Genomic DNA, 22783 nt, shown 5'->3' with positions numbered 1-22783 from the left:
TGTTGACTCACTAACGCGTTCATAAAAAGGACACCAGCAAAGAAGAATCCTTGTTCGTGTGTTTGTTGAGCTTTTTCCTCCCAAGTTTACTTTTTGGGGCTTTCGCGTGAACAACTCCAAGTTTGCGCGGAGCTTACCTTAAAAAATAATTGAAACGCCCTGTCAGGATGGACGCAAACCGCTAGAAGGGACGCCCCACTCCTTGTTTTACAACTTAAACATTGCGGTGTGGCAGCAGCAGGCAAGCGTTTTCTGGAGCGTGTAAGTTTCTACACAAAAAAACTCGCCAGAGTCCAGTACAGTACTGCTTGAATTTTCCAATGTAAGACTTCACTCTGAGAAAAACGAAGAGGGATGGGTTGTTTGAAAAGGCGAAAAACGCCGAATTGGGACGAATGAGGCTTAATTTCCCTCCCCAAATCGATGTTGGTGGCGGGTGACAGCAAACTCGCATCCTTGTGACGACTCATGGATGTGGAAAAACACCACGAAAAACAACTGTATTTATGGTAAGTTTTTTCAACCTATCTATCTATCTATCTATCTATCTATCTATCTATCTATCTATCTATCTATCTATCTATCTATCTATCTAAAAATGTCTCTCGAATCATCTTACTCTCTTGCTTATAATTCTCATCGCTCTCTCTATTGTCACGTTTTCTCTACCCATCTGTAAATCTCTCACGTCATCACCCCCCTTGTTACTTTTCTATATCAGTTTCCTTCTCTCTTTACCTCTATCTCTTGTTTTCTATCTCTCCGTTTATGTGATCAGTCCAGTCCAAAGTTTGAAAACGTTTTCAATTGTTTTATTTTTAGCCTATATTGTGAAATGATTTTAAAGTCGTCCTAACTATGCAGCAGCGTGTGAGGATTAATTTAAGTCGAAAATGCAATTATAATCAAACTATAGTTTAAACACAGTGTTCCCTCGCCACATTGCTTTTCGGTTATTGCGGATTCCAAGTTTTCCTTTTTAAGTCAGAGCAGTTAATAAATAGCAAGTTTCTACGACATGGATTTTAATTTATGATCATATTTATTGCATTTATATCGTGATAATGGACTTGATATTTTTCCTCACAATTAAGACTAGGAAAAAAAATAGCAATTTCATTCATTACGGGATACGTGGATTTTCATTTATGAGCATTTATGCAGGTTTACCTTCATATTTTTCTTGATATTTTTCCTCCAAGTCAGACCAGTCAAAATTGAATAAAATCAACCTCTTCTACATGGATTTGTATTTATCGTATGATCACATCAGTTGCAGGGTTACCTCGATATATCTTTTATCTTTCCTCATAAGTCAGACAAGACAAAAAAATAACTTATGTATTTTTTGAAATAAAAGAAACAAGCTTGATAAAAGTTCAATCTCATTCGCATACAGTAGCTTCATGATATGGAGACGCATTTTGACCTGCATTATTTTTAGTCAACTGCAGTGCTTTTGAAAAGTTTTAACCTTGTGTTTTGAGACCGTTTGAATTTGAAGGCGTTTCCGAACTTTAGACAGATTCTGACATCTGATATGGATATGACCATATCCATCTGTCTTTCCTACTATCCATCACTCATTATTTCTTACAATCATTTTTATCATGAAAAAAGTGTGTCTCATTGCAACATTCAAGCTTCTAATAAAGCATGACTTCTCCTTTTTCAGTCCGGTAAATTTTGTCAAGCCGATGAGCTTAGTCATGGATGATCATTTATCGGAACCTCATCTACGCAGCTCTGCTAAAAGGTAAGCAGCAACGAGCATTTGTCATTCCGCTCACGGGCTTTTTATTTATGACCAAGTGAGAACGGCATAGGTGTGTCCGAGCAAACCCCTACTGAGGCATCCTCGGCGGCGTGCGTCTTCACAATGCAACCTTTGTCTGTAAAAGGTCATTGACACGACTCGCATTCCTCCCTCGGAGCGCATCTCGGTGAAATCACAGTTGTTGTAGATGTTTTCAACAATCTTTGAACAAGCTCTTCCCTTGCGCCGCCACCACCCCCCATTTCCTGCTCTCCCAGTTTTAGTGAGAATTCGCCTTGACCATATGTTGAGGTCATGGGAAATATTTAGCAGGCACGACACTCTTGCCTCCTCTGTCACCGCCGTAAACCGGATGATCTTTTTTTTCTTCCCCTCCTCTCTGCTTGTATAAATTATATGCTTACTGATTTGTATATCCCTAAACAAAATCCTAAATTGTCACATGCAATAGTTTTAGCAGAGGACTAGATGGAATTTCCCATTAGTTCTGGTTCAGGGAGATGATGTCAGCCAGTCGCCTGTATTCCAGCGGTTGAAATCATTAAAAAAGGAGGAGTGAGTTTCCAGAGCTTGTTACTTGCTCTTTTGGCAAGTTTGAGATACAGCAACCTTTTCTTTTTTGGTGTTTAAATTGAAGGTGAGAGGAAGAGTAGGAGGTTTTGACTGATGCAAACTTTCCGTTCCTAATAATACAGGAGGATCTTGCATTCACATTCTGTATCCCTTGTATACCTCAAAGAAACCCAATCCAGGATAGTCCACAACTAATTCTTTTGGATTTAAAAGTGCGTAATTAGTTCCAGGGCAGCTGTCGCCATTACTTTGGGGCAATTTTTGAAGTATTAGTCAAGTGGCTGTCATTGAAACACCCAAAAAAAAAAACATCCGCCATGCTGAGGTTTTGCTTGACGCCATGTCAGCGATTTTTTTCTTAAAAGAGCAAAACACTCCCAGAAGAAATAATCCTTTTGGGGTGTTCCTAACAGTCTCTTGACATCAAGAGCAATCCCCCCCCAAAAAAAAGAAAATGTCATCTAAAACTTTTACAGTTTACCAAAATCATGTCTCCGTTTGATTTTCTTTTCACATTTCTGTTAGCACAGTCAGTTGAGATCAATGGCAGGGACCCAAAATCTGCGGTTTATTTAGAGAAGTTAGCCACCCTTTTCTATAAACGGGATGGCACATGTTCTGTGGTCTCCAAAGCCAATATTTTGCGGATGGCTATCAAGTTAAGACTGCGCGCATCCTTCCAAGTTGTTCTTCGTTTATTGTCCAAATAGTGATCCTGACCCGAGCCACCGGCTTGGCTCAGCTCCAGGCCGCATTCGTTGCTAGCACGTTCACGCTTGTTCATGTTATGTAAGAGGGGCAACGGCGGGACACGGATTTGATGGTTGGGCCCTCGGCGGGGACTTAATCTGACTTAATGCGCCAACTTTCAAATTGCAGTTGTAGAAACTGTCAAATAATTATTTTCGACGATTGCGTTTGCTCTCTACTTTTTCTAGTACTTATAAAAATGCTTCAATACTGCGACGCCGATGCCACATCACTAGCCTGGCAGATAGCGTGGCTTCTGGACGGGAGCCATGTTCCTTTTAGACGACTACGATTAATGCTTTACTCGGGTGGCGATAAAGGCGGTCATCCTGACATCGTCTTGAGCGCTTATCCTCACGAAGGTTGTCAAACTCATTCCGCAATTTTACATCGAAGCCCTCAGCCTCGATGCTCAATTTCGACCAAAATTCTTTTCTCTAGTTTCAAGATTTGGAAGTCTTATTTGATGCTCATGCTACTTATTAAGCGTGGTAGTATAAGTCATCGAGGGACATAATGTAACAAGTCGGTCCAAATGTCTCACTGTAGACTGCTTGGCACGGTCTAATTGGACACACCTTAAAACTAAAGCATGATCTCACATACTCGCGCCGGCTTTCCTCAGGGCAAAATGTGGGATTAGTTAAGGTATTGCGAATCCCCACAGCTGTTTCTGGACATGCGGGCGGTCCAATCACACAAGCTGCCCACATGACTTGCGGTATGCCAGAGATGGGCGAAGCTTGTGGGCATATCGAGGTAAGAGACAAGCGTCATGCTTGTTTTGGGAGATGGCAAGATTGTTCAGGCGGATTAGACCACAAACATAATCCTAGGGTAAATTTAAGTGGAAGTAGAGCCCAGGTTCCCCGTAAGTGTCATTTTGCTTGGAAGATGATTTCTTTATTTGCCACAGTCGGTAATTAGGTCTTCCTGTGTCTGTTTTGCACTCCTTGCTATGATTAGTTTCACTTGGTCTTGTCACGTGCCGATAATCAGTTCCTTACCTGCCCTCGTGTTCGACCGGCTGTGTCTTGTCTGTACTCGAACCTCTACTTATGCCACGTTTATTGCTAAGTGTCTGTTCTCACTGCATTGATTTACGTATGTGTAGGTAGAATTTTGTTTTTTCTGTGTTTCATCCTCTGTGTGCTGCCCATGGCCTTAACAATAATATTTCCACTAAACACAATAGTAACTGTCATTTCACAACTGTAATCTGAACATTTATTGTTTACTGATAATTTTCTTATTTCGTTCCATTGACTTTTTAATTTGTTCCTATTTAAAAAATCAAAAATATCATCAGGATTGATGGAAATTGAAAATCAATCCCACACTCTTAAAAACGGATTTTAAAAAAACAAAAAAGGACTGACCCAATATTTGGGTTATTTCGACCCAACTTTCTGGTTTGCTTTGCACAGAAATTCCCAAAAGTAAATCATTTTTATACAAAACAACCCCTCAATCGGGTTGTTTATACAAAACAACACAGAAAGTCAAATCAATTTGACTTGGGTAGTTTTTCAGGCTTCATATGGACCCATAGTTGGGTTATTTTTAACCCAAATTTAGAGTGCGTGGTCAAGCAATTCAAGAAACCATATTTACAATGATGCTGAGAACATTTAATGTATAAAACCAAGGCAACCAAGGTCTATTTTAATGACAAATGGAAAAGAACATGGCACATCTTATTATTTTCTAGGGCTGAGCATCAAGTATCGATGTCAGGCCGATACTTGGCCTTATTTAGCTCTTGGAGCAGTTTCATGATTATGAAACTAGAAATTTCAAATTAAAATAATAGAAAATTGCAGTAGGTAGGGCTTTCTCTGAAATTATCTTTTTTTTTTTTTTCAATTCATGTATCAAAAGTGCTGATGGTATTGATACTTTGTGTTACACACTACTCAATGTGTACTTGTACTTGTAAAACTACTATTGGATGTCCCTAGTATTTTCTGCCAGCTTCAGGATGCGGAATAACTCTCAGTGATTAAAAATGAATATCTTGATTTTCTGATCTTGACTCCTAATACATAAGAGGCCACCGGAATTTGTAGATATTTTGACCGGTACAACATACGGTACGTTGAGCACAACAGCGACTGTGTGGTTATTCTAATGCGTAGCAACGTTTGCACAAGCCTTGTACAAACAATTGAACAGTAACCTTGACGTTAGCGGTAACACGCATGAGAGCTATGCAATATTGCACACCGTTAAAAGTAGCTTACCCAAAGTTGCCATGGCAATATTGTCTTTTTTTCATATAAGGCAATCGACCGTTGAAAATATTGTTGCGGCTGTTAAAGCCATTGTTCCTAAAAGGCGCATTAAGCTTTCAGAGTACAATAAGCCAAAAGAGGGATGTTTGATCTCAGGGGTGCTTTCTGCCTCACAGGACTTAAACAGACAAAGGGGCAATGAGCCAAAGGGACTGGGAAGAATGGGTCGCCTTTGTCACCGCGCTGAAGCCAACGCATTGACCGTGAATACTACATTACACCGCCTGATGGTATTACACCATCAGGCGCTATCAAGACAGCTGTTTTTCCAATCAAAAGATGATTCTTTTTCTCCAAATACGCACAATCGTGTAGTCATCACAATTGCCCGTGATCCTTTGGACCCGCTGCGCGGATCGATGTTGAGCGCTGGCACAAGTCCTACTTCTGGAACAAATCTCTTCCAGGACACGACAGTCAAATTCCTCCCACTCTCGGCCTGTGAAAAATGCGGCATGAATTAGCCCTTTGTGTGCCGCTAATAGAAACGTTCACTTATCTGCAATAACATTCCAGCATTTTACACAACATATTTATCAGAATTTATTTGACCTTCATTATCAGTGTTTAGGCGAGCTATTTCTGCAGAGAAACGCGTCATTCATGGCAGACGCGCCTGCTTTGAGTTCCTCAACGTGTTTTACTCTCGTTGCCTTGACCTAAAGCAGGTTGCCAAAAGAGGGAAATGCACAAGTCTGCCACTGAATCCAATATCATTTTTTTTCCCCCACAGTGTTCTTTGCTTAACGGATCTGTTGGGTGCACTTGCTTTTTGTAGACACTTTTGGTAATGAAGGTTGCCTTTTGGGTTGAGGTTCAAACACTGATCCCCTGTTTATTTATTTGCAAGGCTTTCCTTTCACACAAGTCAATTTATTCAATCCCAAAGACATATCTTAATGTTTTTTTAAGAATCCAGGCAACAAATCCCAGATACCTTTTTATATACAGTATATTTTTTGAATTTGTTCATATGTTTGGTTAAATTTGTGTATAAGAACGGCTGGTACTAAATGAATCAACTGCTAAAGTAATAAATAACCTTTGGTAATTAAGAACTAAAGTTATCAATGACTTTACGCACTTTATGCATACATAAAGTAATCGCATATTTTAGCTACTTTAGTCATTAAGTAGTCATGTAATTGATTACTTTTACTCATTCAATGCCAGGGACGTATTTTCACGTTAAATCCCAGATACTTAAATATTAAATCAATACTTAAGTACATTAAGGGCATTCATTTACAGATACAATTACTGTTTATGAACCAATTACTGTTTGTTCGAGGAAAAAAAACACAGCTAAACAACAAGCAATACCACACGAGAAAGATTTTCACCAAACTTTTTGATTTGATTACTCTTTTAGTCATTGTTTTCAAAAGTAAAAGCAATACTTGCACATGTCTTATTTGTATTTATCAATTATCAATTGGTTTGATAATCGATTAATTTAAAATCCTATAGTCGTTCAACTGTCTCTCTCGTTCCAGGGGTCATTGCTCATATTGTTTGTTTGTTTGTTTTTTTTTTTTTTTCAGTTTTGTTCATTCGTCTGGGAAGAAAAAGATTGTCTGAGCAAAAAACAAAACAGTGGAATCATTAAACAATTGACGCAGGAAGTCGCAAGTTCGTCCAGAGTTCCTTGGTCCCTTTCGCCCCTGCCTCCACTATCTCCTTCCGTCCTACACAATTTACCAAGTAATGGCTTCTCCGGGCCTCTTTGGAAAGGGTTGTGTTTACTGTTTGTGACCTCTCACCAAATTAGCAGCTGCAGCTCATGGCCCCGCTGTGTTGTGTCTTTCCTCGGGGATGGACCACCCTTCTGCCACTCAGTGTTTGTGTGTTAGTGGCTTTTAAGCTCCGCCCCTTTGACCCAATCCCACACTCAAGCGTACCCTCGCAACACTTCCTTTCATTTGATGGCACTTGGTAAAAGTATTCTGAGAAGGCCCTCAACTCAAATTTGAAAATGGGTTTTTAAAAAAAAAAAATCATTGCACATGCGAGTCACAAGGAAGTCTCTAGTCATAAAAAAAAAAAAAAAAAAATCTTGCTTTCCAAGGATCAAACAAAATCTCCTCAAGTGATACTCACTCGGAATGATCCAGCCCAGGTCATCTAGCTGACTTTGATTTCCTCTTTAAAATAAGTCTGTCGCAATAAAGACCCCACAGTCCTCTTAGTACATAAAAGTTTGCATACCAATGTCCTCCTCGTGCTGTGCTCACGGACAACTTAATCCATCTTTAATCCAAATTGAATTATCTTAACCCCACTCTGTTGCGCCTCACGCGTTGCCCCCCCCCAGGCCCCGATTCCTAGAACACACATACTCGGTCATCTGTCAGAAGTCCGTCCTCAAGTCATGATTATCGAGATTAAATCCGCACTCGGCCTCATTTGGCTTTTGTAAGTAAGCATTTGGTTCAAGCAAATATCCTGTTAACGGCATAATTTTATTCAACACCGGGAAAATTGATCCATCGGCCACATAATCCGAGTTTTGATGCACAGATGAGCATTTTTACTTACAATAATTACAGTAACTGGACTATCTGGAGGCCGGATGTCAGCTGGCTGTTAGCAGCCAGTGCCTGGCGCAGCTAACAGCAGTCCGTGTTAGCTGAGGTTGTTACGGCTTTATTTTCAGTGAAAGAAGCGAGCAGACAGAACCGACGTCAGAGTCTATCCTTGTTCGCGCACAGTAATAATACTCAAACGAAGAGGATGATGTAAAGATTATGAGGGTCTCCACCTAATTCAATGAAGGGTGGTAAGAAATCGAGCTTTTGGACATTTGAAAATGGATATTAGAAAATATTGGTGCTGCTCTTATTTCTTAATGTGAAGGTATCTTTATTTGTGTTGCTGCTGCTCTTGTTTTGGTGGAATAATGTTGCTTTAAGCAGGCAGTTTTAATTTGTATCATTTTTTTACTTTTGTTAATGTTAAAAAGGTTACAGTGTTCGGTGTACCAATGAAATTTTATGTAGTAGGGGAGCGCAAAAGGTTTTCTCTTTCCCGGGGGGCTTTTCAAAAAATAATTGAGAAGGACTGGTGTATTTAGATGGTAATTTGCACCTGTGTGGTTGTTTTCCTTGCAGTCTTCGCTCAACAGACAAACCCTTGACATGATTTAGGAGTGAGTCACTGTTGGGAGGTAAGGTGTGGCTCCAAAAAAATGGTCGTTTCTCAATGAAAACAACTTCTAAAGAGAGCCTGATTTAATTATATTTGAGAGTGGGGATGTTTCCAAGTTTTTTTCGTGTGATTTTTGTTTCTTTTTCCAAAACTCCCATCCCCTTCGGTCTGTTAAAGCAATCATCTGTATCCTGATTAGGTCAGTAGTGATTAGAAAAGAGTGGTCAAATTAACATTGTATTTACCCAGGGCCACGTGCTTGGAATGTACAGCGCTCCTGTTGCTCCCGTGGCCCCGCCCACAGGTTCATGTCTGCACAAAGCTGCTTACACCTTTTCTTGTCGTGACCGCGGGGGAGTGCTATCAACATACATGCGCCGTGGCTTTTCCCAAGCCCGCAGAGCAGGATTTACCTGGAGGAGACGCGTTTGTGATACTTGCAGCTCAGGCGTGGCATTAAGGTGGGCCCTTTGAGGCTCGCGTCCGTAGAATCCAGTCCATCTGACAGCTCGCCGGAGCTAAGCGACATCATGGAGGTTATCCCAGCACAGGCGGCGTGAGGTAAGGCTGGAATGAAATGTTGGCAAAGTCAAAGGGGAAGAGGCTCTGTCACACCTGCTCTCCACATTTTTTGCGTGCTATGTCTAAAATGCTGAGGATTGGCAGTCGGGCGACTCAGAGGAGGTTGAATTTTGTTTTGGCTTCCAACTATGGAGCGTATGGACAGCGGCATGTTGGAGCCTGTGCTGTGCCGTTTAACACCTCTGGAAAACTGAATTATTCTCCTTTGGGGAAACAAACTGCTGTCTAAAGGTGTGACTGATAGGGGGTTGACAGGTTTAATTCTTGATTATATCTCAATCTTTCGTTGTTGTTTCATTTTTTTTAAATGAGGTAACTCCCGTACTGGATAAGATCCTGCCAGCTGGAACCAAATGTGTGGAATGTGAGGACTTGAGATGATGAGCCTTTTCCGCCCTCCGAAACCTCTTCATTACATAACCCCTTCACCATATGATATTTATAAACAATCTAAAATGTCAGCACTAATTAACTTCACTTAAGTGATATGAACGTAGGGTGAATATGGATGTATTGATTTATTTTTAGGCTAAAGCTGATTTTTGGTTGGAAAATAAAAAAAGAATTCCTGATAACAGGATGACTAAATTATGAGTAAAGTAGTGACATCCTGGTCACTTCTTTGCACAACTTCCTTGCGTTGCTCACCTAATCATTGCTTGTAAAAAATTTAGATTGGCTTTGTTTTGAATGACCGACCCGCAGAATGAGCTTATTAACTCATGTCATGATATATTATTTAAAACCACAATGTTATAACATGGATTTATTTGTAATCAAAACTGGCCCCAGTGTAACTGGTATTCAACTGCTGTAAATGTTTAGAGTGCATAGGTAAAAAGTTTGGCCGATTATTTTTGGCCGATGTTTGAAGGGCCATAATCTGAGAAGTGAGCAATATTTTTTCTGTAGCAGCATATTTCTTCTCCGACTTGTATTCTTTGGTGTGGTTGAGGCAAGTGTTTGTTTTTATCTTGTTTGCACTACTGAAGCGCAGCAGATCCTTGCATGATGAAAGCAGCAGGGCTGTACAATGACAGGAGGCGTGCTACTTCCTGGTCTGGAGTCAAGTACGCTCCGTGCTTGTGAGCAGACTTGCTTACGCGCTTGTCAAAGAGGCATTGGTGCAGTCAAGCTGTGACATGTCCTGTTCGCACATGAGCATGAGACTGCTCACACCCTCGTCGGCGCAGCTGTCACCTGCTTAAGGTGTCACTGAAACGTCACTATTCAATTAGCAGCCAACCAATCGCAGGGTAAAGACAATATTTAAAGTCGGGAATTAATCTAACATGCATGTTGTGGCTAAAGAACGCACAAACTTGCTGCACGTTAGCCGTTCAGAGCTTGGATTCAAACCCCCAACCGTAGAACTGAGGGGCAAAAAGTGCCAGCAACTCAATAAAGGAAAAAAAAAAAAAAGCAAAGTCAATGGCAAACAACCAGGGCCTTGAAATCGGGACTTTGCACTAGACTGATGTTTTTAGTCCAGAAATATTTGGTTTGTTTTGCTACTGTCTCCTCTTTTTTCAATTTCCTGTCATTCGTTTTGATATTTAGCGATTCCTCAGCAACAGCTTTTGACGCTCCCACAACCTCTCCTCAATTTTCTGGACATTCCGTTTTTTATTTTTATTAGCAAGTGGAAACATAACTGTTATTAATGAAGTTGAGCCACTACATCAAAATAGTTTCATACTCATTTGCTGGATGTATCCTAAAGGGACTTTTTTTTTTTTTTTGAAGACTATTCTAAGAAAGGACAACATTGATGTAAATCCTTGGTAATGGTAATTGTATGCTGTCTCAAGTGTTAAAAAAAATCAGTAGTACAGTAATACATAAACCTTATTAATTTCAATTTCATAGTTTTGACAAACTCTTCTTTCAACTACTCTTGTTTATTTCAACTGTTCGTTTGGATTAAGACAATGTCACAAAAAAGCCCAAGAATATCTATTACCCAGTGAAGTGAAACGTCGTAAAGTCTTGAGCAATAATGTCGACATTCTCGCGTGATGTGATGCATGAAAATGTCTCGGTTGCATTAGTTGAATTGACTTACACAGAAATGCTGATGCCATATATATTTTTTAAAAGCTTCTTGCGTGAGCTGTTTTTGAGCACCACAAGCTGTATATTTAGTTTTTATTGGTATACTGTAATTAAGTTGAATTCTGCACTGGCATTTTTCATCTCTTCCATTTTATCATTCATACAATGAAGAAGCTATGGGGCGCTTTGCCGTTTTGCCATTTGAAATAATTAAACTTAATCCTTTAACGACACACTCACAGAGACTATTGTACTCCAGGATATTTGCTTGACATGTCAAACTTATGATGAAGAAACCTCAAGCTACAGTGTGTATTTGCACAAAGCCCAGTTTTCCTACTTCACACCTGTTAAAATTGCTGCCAATAACTTTGTATGCTAACAGCTTGTATTGTTAATTTTGGCGCTGAGCTAGCATTGTTACTTGGTGTACTCATGACTAGCTAGCCTTTTTCATCTGTATTGTTTAGTCAGGAACACAATAAACAGCTGTGGAGCACTTTGCTGTTTTGTTATTTGAAATAATTTAAATTAATCTTTTAATTAAATGCTCAGAGACTATTGTACTCTAGGATATTTGTGCTCACTGGTGATATTTGTGCTCACTCGTGATGTTACTTCTTGTGCGAACACCAAGCTTTTGTTGTTACTCTGTGTGCAAACAGCTAGCTAGTGATCTTACGTTTTGTGCTAACACAAAGATAGTATCGTTACGTCGTGTGTTAACAGCTGGCTAGTTTTGTTCCATGTGTGCTAACAGCTAGTTTAGCGCAGGTTAGCACTAGTTTAGCTAACAGCCAGCTAGTATTGTTACATGTTGTGCTAAGAGTTAGCTAGTATTGTTACTCTGTGTGCAAACAGCAAGATAGTGTTGTTGCTTTGTGTGCTAACAGCTATTTCGTGATCTTACTTTTTGTACTAACACCAGCCTAGTATTGGTACATTGTGTGATAAAAGATAGCTAGTTATTTTACTTTGTGAGATAACAGCTTGCTAGTATTTCTACTTTGTGTGTTAACAGCGAGCTAGTATTGTTACTTTGTTTGCTCACGGCTAGCTAGTATTGTTTCTACAGTTGTGAGAGGCACATGCTTCACCCAAATCTTTCTGTCGCCCCGAAGCAACGTGAAAGACTTTCTTTCAGTGTGCTCGAAAACATTGTTTTTATTAGTGCGCCTTTGTAAATCCCCCAAAGCATCACATTATTTCCCCAGCTGCACGGGGATACCCTAGATTCATTTAATTTAGGTTAATTAAAAAAAAAAAAAAACATAGGAAGAGCAAGCTATTGAATCATACGTAATGGTCTTAAAACATTTTCAATGAAACAAAAGAGGTTGGTTCTCACACTGGCATATGCACATCCGTTAGTGATTGAGCTCACTTGGTAATTTCATGTACTAGATGATAGTGTTTAAGGACTGTTGACCCCCATAGAAAAGCTAATAATCCTTCGCTAGACATGCCTGTGACCTCACATTGCTCAGATTCCTCCATACCCCCACATGAGACTTGAGCAGACTATAATACAGGGCAAAAGGTCTCCTTCATCTGTGGCTGGACTGACCACATGCTCGGCTTGCCCACGTCTCCACCGCGTTGGCCATCAAAGCATACTGCATAATAAATATGTTTTATTAAGCCATGTCAACCATGAGAGGTTGGAACATGTTTTCAATATTTGCCTTTGGGTCTCAATTATTTTGCATCAGACCTAATTTTATTAAGTTTATGTAAATGATAGGAAAACTAAACCAGACAAAGACATTTGTGCAAAGCTATAATTTTTGTCAATTGCATCCACTAGATGGAGCTGCACTTAAGGGAATGTCAACTAAACAATCAGCTAATTCAGTCAAACATTGTGCTATCTGAAGAACGGGGAAAAATACCTCTTGATTACATTAAAAGACTGTTTTGATCAATACCACATGAATCAAGAGTTTAAAAGAGAAAACTGCAAGCCTTTTAGGTGTGCCTTATAATGTGGAAACACAGTACTTGAGTAAAAATTTAAATGAGTACCTGGGATTTAATGTCTGCACACTGATAAATGTAAAATATTGATACTTTCAATATTTTCCATAATATTTTTTACATGAATCAAACTTTTTGAATAAATGTTTGTTAGTTTTGTTTCTTCTATTAAAATTGTAAAACTGTAATGGTCCAGAATGATCAAAGAAAATCAAGATTTCATTTTTCGCCCTTATCGCCCAGGTCGAGGTGTCTAATATGTCTCTATTATCAGTCGCGTGCAGCCATTTGCAGACATGTCTTGGGGACTAATGTGCAAATACAAATATGTGTCTCCTCTTGATATCTTGTGACTGCTTTGCAGCGTTAACCTCAATCTTGTGATGGAGCTATGGCCTCAAGGAGAACCAATGCTATCCTGTTCAATCTGATTGGTATCTCAGATTTGGGAGAAAAAAAAGATAATTTCCCCCCCAAATATGTTGTTGTGTTATCTGCCTTGAAGCAATTACCAGAATACTTCCTAAGTTTTAGAATCAAACTGAATCACAATGCTTTTTTGTTTTGTTTTGTTCAACAACAGGGTGTCAACCAAAAGCAAAGCCCCTTCCCCGCCGGGACCAAAGAATTTGGATTCCTCTAATTTCTCGCAGCGGTATCCAGGAAACGCTCCTTTCACCATGGACCACAAGGAGAAGCTCGTCGATAAAGATCTCTCTTTAATAGTTGTTTTGCCGGATGGCGCGGAAAAGATGACCACGGTGCATGGGAGGTAAATTGCGCCCAAACACATCTACAAACATTACGAACTTAGCTCAACTAACTTCGGCCAAAGTTTCTCCTGACAATTTAAGATTGAGTATTGTTCAATACATCTTGAATCTTCCAGAGATGTCTCCACCCTGACTTTCCACCCACAGTTTGACTCCCTCACTTTGTTTAGAAACCTTTCACTTGCTTTCGGCTTCTTGGGAAACTTCACAGCTATCCCGATAGAAAGGATTACCCATCAAATTCTTTGCCTTCTTTTCTCCATCTAAGAGCTGATCTTAACAGCCTCACAGCAGTTTAGGGGATTTATTTAACGGATTACGTTCAAAGGCATTGTGTTCCGGTGCGATGCAACAGTTAAGAAAAAGCCTTGCGTAAACTGTGGACACCTGGGTGGTGGGAGGACCATCTTCAAGAATTTTAGTCAGCATTTTTGTCCATCCAGCTATAAGAAATGCACTGCTGTACGTTTTGTTGTGCTCTGCCGCAGTGTCATGTTGGAACAGGTAAAGGTCATCTGAAAGCTGTTTCGGCAAAGATGGAAGCATACGTTTGTCCAATTAAGCTGTCTTGTTAAGATTGTGGAAAAACCATGTCTCCTTTTATATGGTGCAAGCTTAACCAACAATTTTAGACCAGTGATTTATGACTGGAAAAAAAAATCACTGCAAAGGTAAAAACTCATAGAAGAATCAAGACTCTAAAGCATTTTTTGGTTTGAATGACGTTTTTACCTTTTATAAATTATTCTTCACTTAACTGCAGAGTTTGGTTGACTTCGGTTTTCATTCACAATTAAACTTGTCATAAAAATAGAACATTTCATTTGAAGGCATTTAATTCATGATGAGTACTATATCCAATGGTATTGATCAGTGACCTCATATACTGACTGTACGCTCGTGTGATTGAGACTCTCCACGCTTGGCTTTCCAGCTACAGGTAGACAGTAAAATTTGACCTCACGCTGTGTGACATTTCGATTGGGTTTTACTGCCTCACCCTATGTGTGGTTGGCCTTCGGAGTGGAAACTTTGTCACAGAACACACCGCGCATTTTATTCGGTCACGCAACTTTGCATGTTATAACTGGAACGAGAGGTTCCGCCACTTCTCTTTCTGATCCACCATGGAAATGGCGTCTTGTGTGTGTCTTTCAGCAAGCCTCTAATGGATCTGCTGGTGACTCTCTGCGCGAGGTACCACCTCAACCCGTCTAGTTACACCTTGGAATTGGTCACGGCCGGCCGCCACAACGTCAAACTCAAGCCCAGCGCTCTCATCGGAACTTTGGATGCCGAGAAGATCTTAATCAAACCTAAAGGGGACGATAAAAATAAAAAGACGTGTCCTCAAAAGCCTGAGGTACCGCACCTATTATTTATTGAATTATTTTGGTGTTGCATAAATCCATTTTTCAAATATTCTCTGTACTTCAGGCCACTGTTCGAATGGTGATAAACTACAAGAAGACCCAGAAAGCTATTTTAAGAGTTAATCCTCAGATTCCCTTGACTGAACTCCTACCCGCTATCTGTGAGAAATGTGAATTTGCAGAGGAGACGACAGTTCTGTTGAGGGATGTGCAATCACTGGCCCCTTTGGACTTGTCCTGCTCCCTAAACGATTATGCAATCAGGGAGGTTTACGCAAGAGATACAAGAGGTAAACTAGCAAAGTTTACCACATATTTTGACATGACTTTTGGGCGATTCGCCATACATTACGCCATCTTGTTTTGTGATGCCCTCTTTTTTTCTTTTTTTTTTTAATCAATCTATTCACTAGCAGGCCACATTGACTCTCCTGTGTGTCCAGCCTCGCCCACACATGCAGGTAGGGGGGAAATCTGTTTTAATAATTTTGTCAATCCCCCCGCTTTGAAGCTCCTCCTCATCACAAATGTCTTCTTCCAGTTCCAGTGACGCCGGGAAAAGATAAAAATCAGAAAGAAAAAGAAAACAAGGGCCTTTTCAGCAAGTTTAGAAAAAGCAGGAAAACATCTGAGCAGGTATGTTTTCCAATCTTGGTCAGTCTTTCCAAAAAGGGGAAGTCAACCCAGAATGTTCCTTACAATTAATAGCTTTCATGTACCTTCATTAGTCTTAAGTATACACTGTTTAAGTGGAATATGAATTAAGCAGCAAAATCTACGTTTTCTTCCATCCATTTTGTCACTTTCTGTCAATTGAAAAGCAGTTGCTCAGGGCTCAGGTCATAACCAATTACATTTGACGGGTCATGTGACTTTTGCAGGCATTTGTTTGGTTGTTATTGAGCACTAAGCAACTGCGATGTCATTTTCAGTAGATAGCAAGTAGCAAAATGACCGCTCCCTGAGATGGATTAAAAATGAGATTCTTTCATATTCCACCAACCCGCTATTGATCAAAATGATGATTTTAGACGAGTGGGGGCACAAAATATATTATTGTTAAAAAAAAAGTGTTGACTTTCCCTTTCAACTCTTTCAGTGCCAGCCATTTTCTAACCTTTTATCCTGATTTGGGGGAAAAAAAAAAAAAAATCCCTGGAATTGAATGCCTAAAGAGAGAAACGTATGTACGTGTTTGGAATTCAATGATTTATCTTATTAGTAATTTTATACGCTTAATATTTTTCCACACATAATTAATTGCTGTACCTATAAAACTGTTTTTTTTTTTATCCATTTGTTGTCCACTGAAATTGACTTCACATTCACACAACTCAGGTAACAACCTATCATGGCTCAATTTGCAGACGTCACATGACCAAACCCAGAAAACAGCTGAGCTGTGATTCTTCCTTAGCTGAGCCCTAAGCACATGCAATGGCATTTTCAGCTGACAGCAACTCACAAAATGCTTTCCTAAAGGTACTAATTGTATATGAAAAATAACACTTATCAAATTAATACATAAAGGCTTGAAAAATATCCCTTCAGAAAGCATTCTTTTCACGCTTCTCTCTTCTTAGCGACACTGAAACATTTCTATGTTCAGTACGATAGCTTTCCAATTTTAAGGGCAGTATTACGCCATCTTAATTTACCTATTCAGTACCACCGTAGTTAAACTACATCTTTGACTTGAATAGCTGTTCAAGGCATTTCATGAGTTGACCAACATGTCCCCTTTTTAGTTTTCAGTTAAGTTCGCGCTCTTTTGGGTTCGGTGTGATTGTCAAGTGCACATACATGCTAGCAGTGGCTTGCAATTCCACTGTATGAATATGTAAACATTGAGAGGGAGGTTTGTTGACTGAGCTTTTCCATTGGGTAAGCACGTGGCGTCTACTTGTGAAACAGAGGTCTTATCATGTCCCGATTTGGATATTTGCTCTTTAAAGTCCACCACGGTGAGCGCCCCGGCCTCCCCAGTGCTTGTGAGCAAGCCTCGACCGCTGAGCATGGCCTTGCCCGGCTCCTGCTCGCCACCGCTTACGTCGCCGCTCGGCGACGCGCCCAAGAAGAGACGGGCCCCACAGCCGCCCGTCGTCGTGTCTCAAAGCTGCCGCGCGGACCTCGGCACTCGACAGAGGCTCTACTCTGAACCTATTGCGACAGCGGATTGTGAGGTTGGTCAACCGAGATGAGAAATTTTAACGCCGTTAGGATTTATTTAAGCCATACCGGTCTGGTAGAATTTTGTGAGGTTGTCGTAGTAACGCTTAAAAGACAACTCAAATTGTTTGGTGTTAGGAATTCAGATTGAACCAGAAAAAAATGTCATTAATTCATAGTTTGTTTGCCCTTGTTACCGTACGTAAACAGATAATTTTTCAAAATTGCTTGATCCTTCGTAGTAGCCGCTTCCATCAAAATTGTATTTGTGAATCAGCAAAACATGGTTAGCCTGCAAGCTAAAGTTAGCATTACAAGACATTTTTAGTCGTAATGACTTTTTTTTTTTTTCTCTTCAACATGTGTTGTAGGTTTCTGGTTTAAGTCGCGGCTCATCAGCCGAGTCTTCACTGAAGAGGACCAAGCGCAAGGCTCCTCCTCCCCCGATATCCACAAGCAGTGCTTCCCTAGAAACGGTCCCTCTTCAGGAAAATGTGCAAGGTTTGTCCTTTCTTGCGTCAATGGAAGAACCAGTAACTTTCAGTTTATTTTATTGTGTACCCATCCAGTCAAGTTTCCCTCGGTCTCGGTTACTTAAGTTTCTTTTACGGAATTCTTGTGCCCTCTGGTGGACAATTTTCATCACTTCAACGTGTTAATCGTTTGACCTTTGATTTTGATTTCATGAGTGAATTAATTAAGTCTTCAATTAGGCCACTGAATGAGAATTCGATCAAAGGTTCTATTCTAAAAAGGCTGATGGAATTTCTGGAAAACAGTTTTTGTCCTTGAATTTCAAAGGACAGTGTGTTTTCAAACGCTGCATTTTTTTTCTGCGTTGATACGGAATGAGCCGCCTTTGGAGTTTCTTTCCGGTAATTGTCCGCGCACATTTTACCATTATTGTATAGTCCTGTGAGGGAAGTCCCACCCGGGACTCAACACAAAGCATTTTAAGAAAACAATAAGACTATTTAACGTTTCAACCCAAGTTTTTAAAAACAAACTTGGTGTGTTTACATCAAGAGAAATAGAAATGTGTCGCTATCTCGAATTTACCGTGAGGAAGTTTGACCTGAGTACTGAATTTAACATTCCTCACCTTGTCCTCATGTCTCCTCCTCTGATGCTTATGAGCTACTTAAGTCTTGCGCTGCATAGCAACATCACATGCGAGTTTTCCTGAAAACATTTCTTTATCTGTGATTTTATCACTTTCATCATGAGATTATTTCAGAGCTGCACATTAACTCATTTAATCTCATATTTTCATGTTTTTTTTTTTTTTTTTTTTTTTTTTTAAAGAATCCAAACATTCAATTCCAGGTACTGTACTTATTTGGGTATGTTTGTCCCTTTTTTTTCAAGTGTTTGGCTCAAGGAGGGTCTAAAAATTGCTTGTACTCAACTAATTAAGCCTTGAAGTACTCAATAACTTTACAAGTACTTACGGTAAATACATACTAAAATTAGTTGGGTTAGAAATATGCCAATTACTGGATGTGTAGGACCCCATTTTCTGGGTTTGTAATCCACATAGTAACCTAAAAAAAATTGGTCGTTTGGAACTAAAAACCATTAAAAAAAAAAATCGAGTTGATCCTTTTTCGACCCATAATTGGGTTACTTTTGCCCCAACTGAATTTAGTGTGTAACTACAAAGGTAATCAAGTATTTTATATAAACAAATACTAAGGTAATCCATGTCTTTATGTATTGAAGTGATAAAGTGATTCATTAGTTCCTAAAGTAATCAATTACTTTAGCACTTCGTTCATTAGGTGACAGCCTTTTTAGATTCTCCTTTAACCAAATACTTGAGAAAAAAAAATTGACAAAAAAAACAATCATAAATAAGTGCCTGGGGTTGAATGTTTGGACTCTTTCAAAAAAAAAAACTTAAAAATCCATCTTTGGGGTGTCATGAGAACTAAATGGAAGAATGGTTGTGTTGACCCTACACAATTTCAAGAAAGTCAGTCGCAAGTTGGCCTAACCGTCACAACTGTTGCGGTTTTGTGCATTCAATACAGAATGCAGTCTTCCAGACTCAGCAGGAGCTACATCACTGGAGGAGATCATCGAGGAGACGCCAACAGCGGCGAGTGAGATCCAGAGACAAGAGCCCAGTGGCAGCACCGTCTCTGACAATGGCCGTGGGGAAGATCCGTCTTGTGATCTATCCTCAGATGGCAAGTACGAACTCTAAGATTTTTCAAAGCAGCATTGTTTTCAATCATTCAAAGAAATACTTTTAATTCCTAAAATTTCCTTGAATCTGGCAGTCAATCACAGAACACCACGAATGATTTGGCTGTTCAGACCGATGAGAGGACGCCCGGTGACCCAAATTCTTCTCCACCGGCGGGTATGGCTTCATTGAACAGTTCTTTGTATGTGGAGTAGTGTGAGTTTTTGGGGAATTTAAGGAGTTGAATGTAATTGTAGGTTACCATATACTAATGTTTCACTGTGCTCGAATACTAGTTGAACAAATAAGTGTTGCAATTTCCACATAAAAACAGTTTACTATCGGAAAAAAAATCATTGTACGCTATTTCGACAAAAGAATTGCTCAAATTGATTTAATGTTTTGAACAAGCAAAAATATTACCAGAAAAATATTGCTTGATAATATGAATTCTAAACATGTCAGCATTCAAACAATAAATGAATAAGATGAACTTTCTTAGATGATGATGTGCATGTTGCAACTTATGCAAGAGAACCAGGAGCAAACCTGCAAACTTGAATCAATTAAAAAACGGAAAAAAAAATCACAACAGATCTGCTCGTATGTTTTTACGAGTTGTCTAACATGCCGGATGCTTCTTTTTTGCAGAGTGCGTCTCGTGTCAAGTTGAAAGCGATCTCCACCAGTCCACGAGCGAGACTATCAAAGTCGACCCCGGAGATGCGTCGAGTGACCTCCGGGCGCCAATGATGGATACCGGGAATTGCCAGGCGGCTTCTGTTCAGGAACTGTCGACCAACTCCGAGAAGATCGGCGCTTCCCATTCTTTTGGCGAGGACGCTCAGGTGCAAACGGATTTCCCAGCACTTCCCGAGCCTCGTCGACATCAGGAAAGCGCAGATCACGTTGCGTCCAGTTTGGAATCTTCGGACAACAAGACGAAAGATACCGCCGCTTCAACGGATGATCCCTTAGTCGCTGAGCTTAAACATAGCCAAGGGACGTCACCGTGCCAAACATCAACACCGCCCGTTGCCCCGAAAGCGACGCCCGAAGGCGCCTCGCCCCCCGAGCCCAAACCCAAACCATCTAACGAGTTAACCCGGGACTACATCCCCAAAGTGGGGATGACGACATACACCATCGTGCCTCCCAAATCCGGCGAGAAGCTTCGCTATTTCGAAGTGGCGCTGACACTGGAGACGCCCCCCGTTGCCACGGGGGACGTCGGCGATCACCCGGACACGGCCGGGGACCCCGTTCTGCGCCGCACTACGACTACTACCGCAAACACTGTCAATGGATGCCTCGCTGAAGCCACTCACACCTCATCGCCAAGCGGCCCGCCCAAAGCGGAAGACAATCCGCGCTCCAATCCGGCGAAAATTCCGCCCGCGACTCGACCCAAGCCGGGATCTTTCCGCTTGTCCAAGCACAAAAAGACACCTGGGTATTACGTAACGTCGGCCGCGGAAAAAAGCCCAGTCGCCACTTCCCCGCCCGGCCACACGGGGGATCAAGTAGACCGGCCAATGTTGCCGCCTCCTCCCGCTCCGCCCGACACCGCAGCGAACGCCGTCCGATTGACGAGGCAGGGCGGCCTGCCGGCCAAAGAGCCCGGCTTCGGCTTGAGCTTGGAAAAGCTGAGGAGCTTCGCCGCCCCCAAGCCTTATACGCCCTCCACGCCGTCACGCTTCGCCCAGGCCGTGTCCTCGGCCGTCAAGCGGAGCCGCTCGCTGTCCCGCGGCCCCCAATCGACCAGCTCTCCGACGTCGCCCCGTTCTCCTGCTGCCGATCGCTACTCGGCAATTGAGCAAAGCGCAGTGATAAAGTTTAAGGTCGGTCGCGATAACGTCGTATTACATTTAAACATTCTCAATTTATGAGGTGCATCGAACCCTTCGAAACAGGATATATACACACACTTTAGAGCAATATATTTGGACCAATAGTCTGACAAGTGTCAGGAATATGTTCTTTATTCTCTGCAAAGAATGACTAATAACAAAAAAAAAAAACATGGTTTGAGTAGAACGTGGTCACCAAAACTGATCTCAAGCCACCACCACCTAGCTTCAACAGGTCAAAACATGTACTTTGTCGCCATCTTGTGGCATTTTGGTGCCAAGTAACTACAAAAGATTGAAGCGAATCGAGGAATGGGCTCTGCTGCCATCTTGTGGCAAATATATTTAAACCCTTTTGGGGGTGCTCAGTTGCTCTTTTCCAAATTGAAGTACATCATCTTAATAATAATACGTTTTGTATTATCTTTTATTTTGGTTTTAGGTTGTATTGGCATACTGCACTTAATCATGCTGAGAAAATGACAAAGATTTAGTTCTTAAGTAACGAAAAGCCTTACTACTGTAGTTTCATGATGAGATTAAAGTCTGCTTTTTAAAGACTGATTATATACATTTTCCACTAATTCTACCCCCCCTCCCAAAGCAGTCCGATGAGGCAGCGAATGGAAAAGGAGTGGAAGGGCAACCGAGGTCACCAAGTGAGCCGGTGCAGATCGATGGAAGGACAGAGTCCCACATAGCAGTGCCTTATGACGAAATATGATCTACTGTAAGCAATTTCACATGCGATTTTCTGTCATTGTTTGCAGATCACATTCCTAAAGTGCAATTCTTTTTCTTTCAGGAGGGGGACATCCTGTTTTTTTTTTTTTTTTCCCTCAGAAACCTTTCAGCACAAGAGCCAAGCATTTTTTGTTTTGTTTTACCTCTTAATTGGCAGTGTACATAGTTTTAATGTATTTTGGGAAAGAATAATTGCTGTATTTTTATTTGTTCACATTTCAATAACAACCTCGGTTGACTTGCGTAATTTAATATATCTTATTTTGTGCAACGTGCTGTCTTGCATCAAATGCAATACTGTTTTGCCTGGACCAGGATGAGAAATGAGAGCGATTCTATAAATTATAAAAAGTCAAATAGTGTCATTTTATTTCCAATAGTATCTACATTTTCGTTTTTTTTGGGGGGGAAAGATCAGATTTGACTTGTGGTACTAAATGCCCCTGGTTTGTATTTAAAATGTATGAGTTGACTTTCCGTACGTTGTTATTGAATAAACGTGAACTCGACACGTTGCTGTAGTCAAAC

At 40.7% G+C, this 22783-nt stretch overlaps 1 protein-coding gene across 6 annotated transcripts; it reads left to right on the top strand.

Annotated features, from left to right (window-relative positions):
• Window positions 1-94: 94 nt before the first annotated feature.
• On the top strand, window positions 95-22770 carry cobll1b (cordon-bleu WH2 repeat protein-like 1b). 6 transcript variants are annotated; one of them, XM_088414678.1, is made up of 14 exons: window positions 95-509; window positions 1676-1756; window positions 13739-13927; window positions 15087-15291; window positions 15366-15591; window positions 15718-15762; window positions 15843-15937; window positions 17257-17484; window positions 17842-17971; window positions 19504-19666; window positions 19756-19838; window positions 20313-21502; window positions 22119-22241; window positions 22317-22770. In XM_088414678.1, the coding sequence occupies exons 1-13, from the start codon at window positions 469-471 to the stop codon at window positions 22233-22235; spliced, it is 2793 nt and encodes a 930-aa protein (XP_088270804.1). In that variant the 5' UTR covers window positions 95-468; the 3' UTR covers window positions 22236-22241; window positions 22317-22770. The 6 variants fall into 6 exon arrangements, with proteins under 6 accessions (XP_088270804.1, XP_088270800.1, XP_088270801.1 ...); XM_088414674.1 differs by having other exon boundaries at window positions 22116-22241; XM_088414675.1 differs by having other exon boundaries at window positions 15715-15762.
• The last annotated feature ends 13 nt before the right edge of the window (window positions 22771-22783 follow it).

Source organism: Hippichthys cyanospilos, chromosome 5, assembly GCF_059441005.1.
Source record: "Hippichthys cyanospilos isolate Australia breed blue-spotted pipefish chromosome 5, RoL_Hcya_1.0, whole genome shotgun sequence".
In the NCBI taxonomy this organism is placed as follows: Eukaryota; Metazoa; Chordata; class Actinopteri; order Syngnathiformes; family Syngnathidae; genus Hippichthys; species Hippichthys cyanospilos.
This window is presented reverse-complemented; position numbering and strand designations above follow the sequence as displayed.